Source organism: Pteropus vampyrus, unplaced genomic scaffold, assembly GCF_000151845.1.
Source record: "Pteropus vampyrus isolate Shadow unplaced genomic scaffold, Pvam_2.0 Scaffold29, whole genome shotgun sequence".
Classification (NCBI taxonomy): Eukaryota; Metazoa; Chordata; class Mammalia; order Chiroptera; family Pteropodidae; genus Pteropus; species Pteropus vampyrus.
Window position 1 is genome coordinate 6,894,882 of NW_011888810.1, and position 12,311 is coordinate 6,907,192.

At 52.4% G+C, this 12,311-nt stretch overlaps 1 protein-coding gene across 11 annotated transcripts in view; it reads right to left on the minus strand.

The window, feature by feature from the left end:
• SLC38A7 (solute carrier family 38 member 7) overlaps positions 1 to 11,626 on the minus strand; it is a 16,077-nt gene extending 4,451 nt beyond the window's left edge. The window contains exons 1-12 of one of the 11 annotated variants that reach the window (XR_002779492.1): positions 11,505 to 11,625; positions 10,752 to 10,888; positions 9,224 to 9,642; positions 8,375 to 8,573; positions 7,992 to 8,136; positions 7,009 to 7,107; positions 6,378 to 6,435; positions 6,047 to 6,161; positions 4,598 to 4,745; positions 3,829 to 4,028; positions 2,973 to 3,027; positions 1,458 to 1,661 (exon numbers count right to left, since the gene is read on the minus strand). Coding sequence is in view for 9 of the 11 variants with exons in the window: in XM_011356668.2 (XP_011354970.1) it covers positions 1,559 to 1,661; positions 2,973 to 3,027; positions 3,829 to 4,028; positions 4,598 to 4,745; positions 6,047 to 6,161; positions 6,378 to 6,435; positions 7,009 to 7,107; positions 7,992 to 8,136; positions 8,375 to 8,573; positions 9,224 to 9,493 (1,392 nt within the window). In the remaining 2 variants the exon portion in view is untranslated. Of the gene's footprint in view, positions 1 to 324; positions 1,662 to 2,972; positions 3,048 to 3,612; positions 3,731 to 3,828; positions 4,029 to 4,597; positions 4,746 to 6,046; positions 6,162 to 6,377; positions 6,436 to 7,008; positions 7,108 to 7,991; positions 8,137 to 8,374; positions 8,574 to 9,223; positions 9,837 to 10,751; positions 10,889 to 11,216; positions 11,480 to 11,504 lie in introns of those variants that run through there. The other 10 variants (XR_002779491.1, XM_011356668.2, XM_023528581.1 and 7 more) reach the window with 10 other exon arrangements.
• Between the last annotated feature and the right edge of the window lie 685 nt (positions 11,627 to 12,311).

Genomic DNA, 12,311 nt, shown 5'->3' on the forward strand with positions numbered 1-12,311 from the left:
CGTGCTCTCCTGCTGAGAGAAAACAGCAGCAAAGATCTGGCCCCAGGTGCTGAGAGAGGCGGCGAGGAGAGGCAGATCCCCCAGTCCGGGGACTGAGAAGGAGCCTATCTGGCCTCCAGCTGGCCTCTGCTTCTTAGATTTGACCACCCTGAGTGGACCCTCCCTTCCTCTCCGCTTCCCAGAGGTTTTGGGCAGGAGGGGCCAGGGAAATGCTCGGCGTCCCAGGAAGAGGAAGCCTGATTCAGGGCCCAGTGTTGGTCAAAGTGGGTGGCCAAGGTGTTCAAAATGGGAATACGGAGTGGGATAATGTGCCTTCTCACCTGCCTGGGGCACAACCTGGGGTGACCTCAAAGTAACTGACAGGCCACCAAGGCCAGGCCTGGTGGATGTGTGGTGCTGACGAAGCTGATGAGAGGGTTTGGTGCACCCCCACCCCAATTACTTATGTGAGCAGGAGATTGAGCTACATGGAAAAATGGTCTGGGGGAAGCAGCAGACAAGATCCAGTCTGAAAGGGAAACTTCTAGGCTGGCGTGACTTACTTAAATGCTGCCTAGTCAATGACAACTTAGTTGCCTGTCTTGTGTCTGGGCCACCATGCTAGGGTTGGCAGGGGGTGGGGGGAAGTGGAGGGTAGAGAGAAGAGAAGCAGTCATTGAAAGAGAAGCTGTCAGACACATTCACCTCAATCCTGACCAGCCCAGCCTTGTCCATCATCCACCCTTGTGCCTCCGAAAAGAGGGGCCCATCTGCAATCTGAGAGAAAGCAGACTCCCCACCGTGGGGAAAGCTAACGGAGGGGTTCTCACAGCACCGTGGCACGGGATGGCCCCTGGCCCCTGGTTGAGCTGGGCTGGCACCGTTTGTAAACATTAGACTTGGTGATGTCTGGGAAGAGAGGAGAGGGCTGCCGGGATCCTCAGGTTTGGGGAAACACACAGGGCGAGGCCCTGGGGAAATGTCAATTAGCCATGGGAAAGGGGGCGGTCAGTGCGCTGTGGGCCCATGAGGCAGTGGACAAGGCATGACTCTATCTGCCTCTGTGCATCTGTGTGAACTCAGTGCTATCTTTGGAACTTCCTCTGGGAAGCCAATGCCGGCTGGTCCGCAGACAGACTGAGCAGGGGCTGAGTCCTGGGGTAATGAGCACGCCCCCTACACAGGATGGGCTGCTCTGCGGGGGATGGCGGCTCTCTGCCCACACTCCTTCTCCAGAGGGAAGTCAGGCTGGGTTCTTTCTTCTGAGACCTACTGACCCTCATCACCATGGGTTCCTGCCATGGAGAAGCTGAGAGCTGGAGTGTGGGAGGTTCCTCTGTGACACGAGACCTCTTCCCATCCATGGCACTGCCAGGACAGGGGAGCAGGAAGGGAGCCGGGTTCGGGCTGCCCAGAGGTGTGGGGCCTGATCACTCCAGATCCATCCCAGGAAAAAGGATGTCCAGATGTCCTCCCACCTGGACAGGGGAATGATGCTGGACTCAGGGAGGCCCTGCAGCTCTAAAAGATGGGTTCCTGTGTCCAAGGGCAAAGGCCATGTGTTCCTGGGAGGCAGTGGTCACGCCAAGAGGTCCACAAAGATGGCGTTGGCTGTGGTCTGGCCGAAGATGAAGGCTCCCAGGGTGACCAAAAGGACTCCGTAACTGACCAGCACCCACCAACTGTAGGACAGAAAGAGGTGCCTGGTCAGTCAACCCACCCGTGACTCTGCAGACTTCAGCATATACATCACTTAATTACCAGAATTACTTAAACTATTTGTTGTGGGTAGAGCACTTCCTACTTCTCAAGGACTTTTCATACAAAGGTATGTGCTGCCAGGTGTACGACCCTTAATCCAGAGGTAAGGAGACCAAGACCTAATAGGACTGACTGGTCACGGCAAGCCAAGGGCAGGACCAGGAGTAGGATGCACATCTCTTAATGCAAAGATGTTCAGGAAAAAGCAGGTCACATGGAGTGTGAGCCATTTCATTTAAAACAGAAGGCAGACATTTGCAAATATATGTATCAAAAATAGCAAAAGGGTTATAACTGGGTATTGAAATTAAGGGTGATTTTTATTTTCTTCCTTAGATTTGTCTTTTTTTTCCTACAATGAATATTACTTGCACAATAATTTTTTAAAAAAGCATGCAAACTGTTCTCAGCCTCTCTACTATTCATGGAAATGTGCACATTAAAACAATGTAGTAGTGTTTTACATCTACCCACTTCAACACAAATTTAAAAGGCTGTTACATACACTGCTGGCAAGGGTGTGAGGGACAGGGTACTCTCATTCACTGCTGTCAGGACTTTTGGGAGGGTAATTTGAACCCATGTGCCAAAATAAAAATGAGCGTGCCCTGTGACGTAGCAATTTCAGTCTAAGAATCAATCCCACCAAGATCTTCAAGCAGGTGTGCCAAGATATGTACGTGTAAGAGTATTCACATTCAGGATACATTCATACAATAGAATATTCTGCAGCCCTTAAAAAAGGAAGATCTTCTTGTGTTGACATAGTGTGACCTCCAAGGTACATGATTAAATAAATAAAAAAGCAAGCGGCAGAAAAGTGTATCTGGCATGAAACCATTTTTGGAAAAAACAAACTAGACACAAAATCCCACGTGTTTGTGTACACATATGCATAGCTTTGTGTACACAGACAGGCACGCATGCACAGAAACAGTCTGGACGGGTGCAGACCATGCTGAAGACATGGAGCTGCGGATGGAGGAGGATGGCATCTGGACTGCGGGGGAAGAGGGACTTCCACTTTTTTCTCTAAAGTCTTTCAGTATTGCTTAAACTGTCATAACTAGCACGTGTTACCCATTTAAAAAAAGGTATTTTAAAAACTCAGGTTTGTCAAAGTGTGCATGTATCCAGACCCCTACTATTTTAAGGATGCCCAAGGCTATCTCCCAATCTAGCACCTCCCCTGAGAGGACCAGGGTGAGGACCAAGGGGTGGGCCCTGCTTACCTGGCCGGCTTGACTTCTTCCATCTCGGAGAGTTTGGCTTGAATGAGGCACAGCCCTGGAAGAGAAGAGACAGCCCTGAGAGCTTGGGTGGGCTCCCTCCCTCAGGCCAGTGGTGGATGGAGGAAGGACTGTTTGTTTGCTCTTCCGGAAAGTCCATCTCTGCACCCCCACACCAAGACAGAGGTCAGCATCTACTCTCCCAGGGGAGGCTGGCATCTGAAAGGCAAACCTTGGGCTGCACGCAAGACTCAGAGCTAAAGGGGCAGCACTGGAAGGTGACTCAGTGGTGCCCACACCCCAGGGCCCTGCCTAGCACACTTCAGAGCAGATGTGGTCCCTGTGATCTAAGCAAAGTGGCAAGGGCTTTCAAGGTGGTCTCCGAGGTAGAAATGAGCTAGATAAGGTGGAACTCAGCTGGGCAGACGGGACAATTTCCCAGGGATCTGGCGGCAGACCAGTGTCTGAAACTCAGGTCTCCTGGCTTCTGCGGCAGGGTGCTGTGACCAGACCCCACTGCCCTCTGGGGACTGAACCAGCCAGATTCCTGACAGTCAGGGAGCAACAGGTACTTGAATGGAGGGTTAAGAGTATAGGCTGTGGACCTAGACAGACTCAGGGTTGAAAAGGTTCTGTTACTCACTAGCTGAGTTTGCCAACCTCCAGGCAAGTCTGTTGCCCTCCCTGAACCTCACATCTCCTTGTCAGTAAAATGGAGATAACACTACATCTTTTCTCAGGAGATGATGCTTGGACAGGACCTGCAGTGGGTGACAATAAATGCTGGTGGTTCCTCTCTCCAGCAGGTGAGCAAGGGAGGAGCTGAGGCTGGGAGGCCCTGGGAGTCAGGGGCCCGCACCTGGGAAGACAAAGATGAAGCAGGCGGCCAGGCCTCCGATGACCGAGATGACCTTGCCGATGTCAGGGATGAAGAGTGCCAGCAGCAGCGTGAGCAGGAACCAGACCAGCGTCTGCAGCACTCGCCGCCGTCGCTCCCGCCCCACGTCCTCCTCCACGGGCATCCCCTGGTAGCGCAGCCACAGGCCTTCGATCACTGCCCTGCCACACGGAGAAACGCTCAGCTGCGCCCCTGCTCACAGCCCCTGCCTCCAGCTTATGGAGCCAGACCCCTCGGCTGCACCCCTGCTCACAGCCCCTGCCTCCAGCTCTAGAGCCAGACCCCTGGTTGGGTAGATTGTGGGTGAGGCCCTGAGCCCTGAGCCTGTTTCCTCGTCTGCAAAGTGTGCCGAGTAGCGCTCTTCTTGGGGCTGCCTTGGGGACTGGGTGAGATGGTGACCTTGAAGGGCTTAGTGCCCTGCCTGGCCCAGGGCATACTCACCTGTCAGGAACTCATGCTATTTTTCTCCCAAAAAAGAAGGGGTACCCAGATGGCTGGGTGCTCAGAAAAGTTTCTGGACTAGAAGTTCTTAGAGGATTCACAGAACGTTCTGGGGAACCTGGGACAAAGGCTGGGGGTACCAGCGGGGCCGTGCTAGGCACTGACTCCTTTTCCTATGGGCTTCACGTTTCTCCTACAAAATGGGTTCCACGCGAGGCCCAAGGACCATGTTCAAAGGGCTTTCAGGGACCCTGAGGGAGCACCCCAGGGGGGTGTCGAGGGGGCTCACCGCCCACAGAAGTGCAAGATGGAGTAGGAGGAGAGCACACTCAGGATGATGAAGGCACGGGCCACAGCCACGGCCACGTCGTTGGAGGGGTAGGACAGGAGCACGTCGGGGTCCACAGAAGCTCCAAAGGCCAGGAAGCCGCAGACACCTGAGGGCAGAGATGAGAGGGCTGGATCGGGGCCACCCGGAGGGTGAGGGCGATGGACTGTCCACTGCTGGGTGTGACATCAGATGGAGGGGTGCTGCAGCAGTTCTGGGGGCCTCAGAGGGTGTCGGGCTGGGATCAGAAGCCGCCCTCCCTGACTTCTCAGACCCATTCCCCCCTGCCCCCCCGCCTCCGCCTCCTTTCTGGTCTGGCACCTGCTCAGCATGTTCCTGTCTGGGAACTTCTGCACTAGCGTTCCATCTGCCCAGCTCTGCATGCTGCGGTGTCTTCGCCATTCAGATGTCTCCTCCTCAGAGAATGCTGCCACGCCCAGCGCTCTCTCATCACTGTTATTTTCTTCCTTGCACTCCTCTTTCTCTCTCTTTTAACAATTTGTTTATTGTTTGTCTTCCTAACCAGAACGTGAGCCTGGGGGGAACAGGGACTCTGCCTTTTTGCCTCTCTTGTTCCTAGCTGTGCCGTCGGTGGAAGAACAGTGCTGGCCCCAGAACTACCGGTGGAAGGAATCACATGGCCATTCTTCCTGGTCTCCCAGGCCTGCTCCCTCATCCGAACCGTTTTCCACACAGCACCCACAGCCATCTTTTGCCGAGGCATGCCCCTGCTTAAAATGCTTCCGTCTGGCTCTCAAGAATCCTCAAGGCCCAACAGGAACAGGCCCCGGTCCTCTCTGGCCTCAGGGCTTGTCGCCCACCCCGTACTTGCTCCACTCCAGCTACACAGACCTTTCTTCTATCCCTGCCCCAGGGAATGGCATTTTCTGGTTCCTCAGTCTAGAATGCTCTTCTCCTAGCTCTTTGGATTCTGTTCCTTCTCATCATGTGGGCCTCCCCAAATGCTACCTCATCAGTGAGGAGTCTTCTGTGAACCACCCCCACAAAGCCACCCCCTCCCAGCCCCACTCACGTCGTCCCTGTTTCACTGTCACCGTGGTACTCATCACTGTCTGGAACTCCTTACTGATGCCTGGTTTACACTTGTAAGGCTGTCTCTCTGCCTGGACTGTCAATTCCACGAAGGCAGGACCAGGCCTATCTACCTCCGTGGCACCCCCATGCTGACGACAGTTTCTGGCACTCACTGGGCACCAGATGAGAGCTGTTGAATGAATAGATGAATACATCTGTCTCATTTGGGCAGGAGGCCCAAAGCGGCCAAGTTCAACCCAATGCCTACAGAAGAGTTTGACAGGGCTGTCCCCAGGAAAGCTGAACAGAGGACTTAGAGACAAAGAGGGAGAGGGGGAGCATTCCCAAGCCTGGGCCTCAGAGGGGAGCACTCACCTGTGCCCATGTACACAGCGAGGGCTATGACCATGGCGGCCGTCACCACCCCGCCCCAGGTCTTCACCTCGGGCCGCTGCATGCTGTTGAAGATGGGCACACTGCTCACGTGGCACTGTCAGGGTGAAGATCACAGTTACGGTGGGGAAGTCACCTCACCCGGGTTTCCAGAGGAGATACCTTGGGGGCAAAGACCACAGGGACAACGGGCAAGTCCTCGGGGCTCCCACTCCATCCTTCCTCCCAGGACTCCCCACCCTGCCTGTAACATGGGCTCCATCCCAGGGTGGGGACTGAGCTAAGGGGGTGACAGGGACCTTGCAACTGGCACCTGAAATCCGAAGCAGATGGTGGGCATGGCATTGAACACAGCCATCCAGGAAACTGGCCTGTGGACAAACACACAAGAATCTTCTGCCCGTGCACCTCACAGAGCCGCCAACCAGTGTTCTACACATTCAAGCCACCGGAGTCTGGCAATGGGGAGAGAACATGTCTCCGCTTCACAGGTCAGTAAACTGAGGCTCTGGAAGGCCTCCTGGGAATCTAGAATCTTGAATTCCTAGCTCCTGTACTGGGGCTTCTGCTTTTCTGGTTTGTTCTTTTCAAAAAAAGAAAACTTTTTTCCTTTTTTAATGATAAAACATTTACTCTCACATAGAAGATGCAGAAATTACAGGTGAGCACGAATTGGAAATATGTGCAACTTGACTCTGGCAGTCTCCACAACCTGAGGCGCAGTCTCACGCTGGCTCATCTGTTGGGTGTCGGTGACAAAGTGTCTCTCATCTCTGGTTCTCATTCTTCCTTCCAGTAAAAAGACATGGGGACCTCTTGCCTCCTTCCTACAATGACCAATGAGTCACCCCCTGATGAGCTAACAAGCTCTGCTGTTTGACCCAGCAGCTTCTAGGGTCCAAGTGGCAGCTTCTACCTCATGGCACCTGGGGGCCCTCACCTACCTGGTCAGGATGTCCCCTGGGGTCATCTCTTTATCTGGCCAGATGTATTTGATGATAACGATGGCAGTGACATACCAGGTGCCCACGACGCTCAGGAAGCTGCCGGGAAGAATGGACTGAACGCTCCCCTCCCCAGCCCCAGCTGTCCCTTTTCTGATTCCACCCCAGGGGCAACTGCCCTCAAGCATAGTGACCACGGTGTCTACTGAACGAATTAGAAGACTATTCCAACAAAGACTCAAGAAATGTACGAGGAATAAGTTTTGGAGAAACTGGCCACAGCTAGAAGGGAGCTGGACCCCAATAGGGGACCAGACTGACATTTCTGACCATTGCGAAAGGTACTGGTTTAGCTCCATGGCTTGGAGGACTGGGCTTCAAAGCATATCTCCTACTTTAATCAGAGCTGCTCACACTTGGTGAGGGTTGCAAGCAGGGCCTTTGAGAACTAAGAGAGACTGGAGGTAAAAGGGGTGAAGGTATAAATGCTGGAATGTCAAAATTAAAGGGGACCTTGGAGACAACTGAGTGTGACTGTTAATTATAGATCACAGGAAAAGGCTTAGAATCCCTTGGCTTTTCAGATCCTGAGCCTGGAAGCCAGTCCTCTCCCTTCATTACAAGTTGCATGGAAGATGCTGCATGGCTGATAATTTTAACTAATCAAAAATCTCATTCTCCCTGGGAAAGCCAAGGCCCAAGCCAGGAGGCTGCCTTCACATACCTGATTATCACCTGTCCCTTCTCTGACAAGGACACTGGAACTGAATATTCCACTGATGCAAAGGGCCACTGTCTCCCTTGTCACTGACAGAAAAGGAAGTCTAGCTGGAACCCTGCAAGCTCTGGTCCTCCCTGCCTTGCCCACCCTTTCTGCCCCAGAAGGCAGGGTGCAATGGAAGAGAGGGGTTCCAGCAGCCCTTGGGTCTCCAGTTGCCTATGATCAGAGTTATCTGGTCCAGGTTGGGGTGGGGCCTCCAAACCTGGCATACTTCTGGAAGCCGATCTCCCTGGGGATGGAAAGGGGCAGGATGAAGAGGAAGGCAGTGAGGCTGATGGTGAACTTTCGGTCTGTGTACCAGGGGTTGCCACCGGCCCCCTCAGGCTCCTTTGCCATCACAGCTATAACTGCACAGGGAGGAAGGAGGGAATGTCATGCCAGGCTACTGCAGGGTTTGGCCTTCCAGCTTTGCTGGGCCTCAGGACCTCCATCTGTCTAATGGGCCCAGCAGCCAGAAGGGAGGATTCCCAGATGCATGTTGGGCCTAGGCTAAACCCTTGGCAGGTATTCCATGCCCTTTCCCTCCCCACCCAGGATTCTCAGGGCCAAGGAGAAGGGATGAGGTAGCTTCTGAAGGAAACTCACTCTTGTCCTGCTGGTCCCCGATGATGATGAGGAAGGCAATGCAGGTGCCGAAAGTATAGATGGCAATGGCTACCTCACACAGCACGCCTGTCAGCTTGCCACACACAGCCCACACCACTTCTTGGTAGGTCCGCTCATTGCTGGCCTGGGAGCAGTAGGCCAGGATGACAAGGCCGCTAATGATGAAGACCAGCATACTCTGTGGACAGGGGCAGAACAAGAGGGTGTGGGAAAGGCCTGGTAGCAAACGGTAGCCTGGTCTTGCTCAATGTTTACTGGACCAATGCCCAAAGCCAGTCTGGCAAATGAGCCTCATCTTATTGGGCAATCATAACAGATTATTGGAGGATGCTGAGTTGAGATTTTCTTTAAAAGTTTTCTGGAAAATTTCAAACACATGTGAAAGTAGACAAAGTAGTATAAAAGAGCCCCATGTACTCGTCACTCAGCTTCAAAAATGATCAATTTAAGGCCAATCTTGTTTCGCCTATTCCTTCTCCCATTTGGATTATTTTGAAGAAAACATAAGCTACCATATCATTTCAGCAGCAAAAAATTCAGCGTGTAGTTCTAAAAGATAAATGTCTACTTTTTAAACATAACCACAAGATTATTAAATATGCAACTGATGTCAAATTTCCCTGATTGTTAAGAAGGGTTTTGAAGACTCATCTGGGCTCAGAGGAAAGAATACTGGGATAGATTAGAAATGTCTGCATTGTGTGAGGGAGTGGGGAGTGGTAGCACATGTCACCCACAGACCATCCCTGATCCAAAGCCTCCCCTTTGAGGCAGAGGCCAAACCCACCAGCTAAACTACATTTCTGCCATCTTGCACTGAACACTCACCATCTGCAGCGTTATGCCCGCTGCCACGCCCCCAGCAGTGCTGAAGGCTGCTGGGAAGTTGAGCAACCCTGCACCCAGGCAGGCGTTGACTACGATGAAGATGGCCCCAAATGTGGAAGTGGTACCTCTGCTCTGACCTTCAGGAGAGGCTTCCTCCTCATTCTTGGGGTCTGTGTCCACACAGGGACTCTGCAGCAGATGGGCCCGCTCCCCAGCATCTGTGCTGAAGCCCCACTCGCCAAGGTCACTGTTGATGCTGACCTGGGCCATGGCCCTGGGAGCCCTCTTCCTGCAGGGTCTGTGGATTCTGCCTCACGACCACATCTCCTGGGCAGTTGAGGGAACACCTGCAGCTGGTGGGTGGCACTGGCCTGTTCAGGGCTGTTCTCCTAGGCCTGTGGACTCTGGCTCATCTAAGCCTGGAAGGGAAAGGTGGTACTACTGTGATCCCGAGGTGGGCATAGAAAAGTGGAACAACTTTCCCAATATCAGACGGCTGGGATTCAAAGCCAGGTGTGCCTCTGTGCAGAACACTGCATTGGGTGCTGTAGTGTGGGGTGGCAGAGACAGAGATAGGTCGGAGGTAAATCCTGCTGGTTTCAGACTTACAGACCTATAGGGTAAATAAGACATAAACATGAGAGGGATACTAACATGTCAGCACTAGACATAGGCCACGTATGGGGCAGGAGTGTCGTGGACATATCTTATTCTTTTCTTATGACACTGGTCATAAGGTTTGGCTAGATCGAATCACTGATCTGGGGTCACATATTAGCAAGTTGCAGACCAGGATTTGGATCCAGATCTGTCTGGCTTCCCGGCCTGTTTCCATACCATAGGGTCCCAAGAACAGCACTAGGAACCATGGGTATTTCATTGTATTCCAGCCCAGCGCACCTCCCTCCAGGCCAGAGCCTAAATTCTGCAGAGTTTTCAAAGCCCTTCAAAATTCAGGCCAAGTTTCACTCTCCTCCCATGTGTCTGACCTAACCACTGCCCATCACAGAGGCATCCTCTCTGATGAGCTCAGGGGTTCAGAATGGCAAAGGAGGCCCCCTGGGAGGTCAGATGCTTCTCATTGTTCCTCCTGGTGATGGTGGAACAAAGCTGGGAATGGTACACTCATGAGAGGAAAAAGGAACAGTTCAGGTGCTCAGACATCTGTTACCACGCATGCAACCAAGGGACCAGCTCCAGAGAAAATATCATCACTCTGCTGGCTCCAAGTCCAGAAAGATCAGTCAGATGCCACAGGGCTTCTTTTTATGCAACCAGCTGCCAAGCCAGCAACTCAGTCAAAAAAATCAATCAATCAATCAATCAATCAATCAAAGCAGTGAGTAGTGGAGGAAGAGACTTGGGCTCCCCGGCTCCCAGCATAGCTTGAGAGAGAGCCCTGCAAAGTTAGAGCTGCCAGGACTATGAGATCCTGCTCACATCTCAGACACAGAGGTCTCTGCCTTGGTCCAAGATCTCTCAGCCTCCTCTCCCCTCGAATTATTCAACTCCATGGTCCCCAGCTTACCCGCTCTTTCCACCTGATGGGCTATGGTGCAGGGGGTTTGCCCTTGCAGCTCCTTCTCCCCAAAGATTTGGGATCTGAGTCTCCTCACTTCTCTCTCTGGTGCCAATTTCTTCTTTCTCAAAACTACCTAAAATCTGCTGTCAGCAGAAAGAAGAGTTCGAGCTGTTACCGGGCTGGTCAGCAGAGTGAAGGGAATCAAGCCTCTCTGACTTTAAGTCACAGAAGGGAGATCAGACCAGATCGGACAGGGAAACGGGCTCACGGAGGGAAAGAGCCTAGACTAATGTCACAGAGGGTAGTTGGCTGAGCCATAATGAGAAGGCAGATACCCGCTTGCTCAGGCCGGAGCTGTAACCATTGCAGTAGGCCGCTCAGATCCCAACCCGAATAGGTTCCCACTCCAGCCTGGGGCTGGATCCCAAAACAGGAGGGATAGATTGCACTGGGAGGTGGGCCAGGGCGCACCTGGAGTGGAGGGGAAGATCCCCAGGCCTGAAGTGTTGCGCGCCGGCTGCTGTGGGGTAAATGGGAGAGGCTCTGGGGCTCCATACGGGACGACTAGGCGGAGACCAGGCAGAGACAAGCCGGGCTAAGGCGCGGCAGAGCCGGCTCAGCCGAGGGCTGGCCTGAGACCGAGGACGCCGCGCCCCGGAGCTCTGCAGGGAGTCGGCAGGGCTCTCCCTCGATAGGGGCCCTGGGTACCCGGGGACCTAAATCTGGTACCCTCCAACGCCTCTATCTCCCGAGACCTACCTCCCGTGCTTCTGCCCGAACCGGCTGCGCAGACACGTGACCAGCAGACACATGACCGCCGGGGCTTGGTCGGGCCGCGGGACACGCTGGGAGTTGTAGTTTCTGGGGTTGGTATTCCAAACTATGTACCACAGTTTGTTAACTGATCACTTGTTGAAGGATATCTGAGCTGTTTGCAGGTTTTGAAAACATAAATTTTATTGAGCATTATGCATTTTAATATAAAATTTATATTTTTATTGTGTCCAATACAGTGGTTTTTAGTATATTCATAGTTTTGCAACCACAACCACTAATTTCAGCATTGTTATCACTCTCTCCCCAAAACCCTGTAACCATTAAGTCACCCTCCCCCACCCTTCCTTCCACAAGCCCCTGGCAACCACTAACGTACTTTGTGCTTTGAGTTAACTGTTTTCAAGTTTCATATCCATGTTGGAGCATATTAGTGCTCCATTTATTTTTTATTGCTAAATATTTCATGGTATGGCTAGACCACATTTTTATTCATTCATCAGCTGATTGGACATTTGGGTTGTTTCCACTTTTTGGTCATTGTGAATAATGCTGCTATGAACATTTGCACTGTTTTTGGTGTGGATGCATGTTTTCATTTATCTTGGGTATATGTGTAGCAGTAGAATTGCTGGGTCAAATGGTAACCCAAAGTTGAACTTTTTGAGGAATTGATAGACGGTATTCCAAAGCAGCTCCACCACTTTACATTCCTGTCAACATTGTTTGGGGTTCCAATTTCTCCACATGCTTTATTGTCTTTTTGATTATAGCCAGCCACTCTGGTGTGTG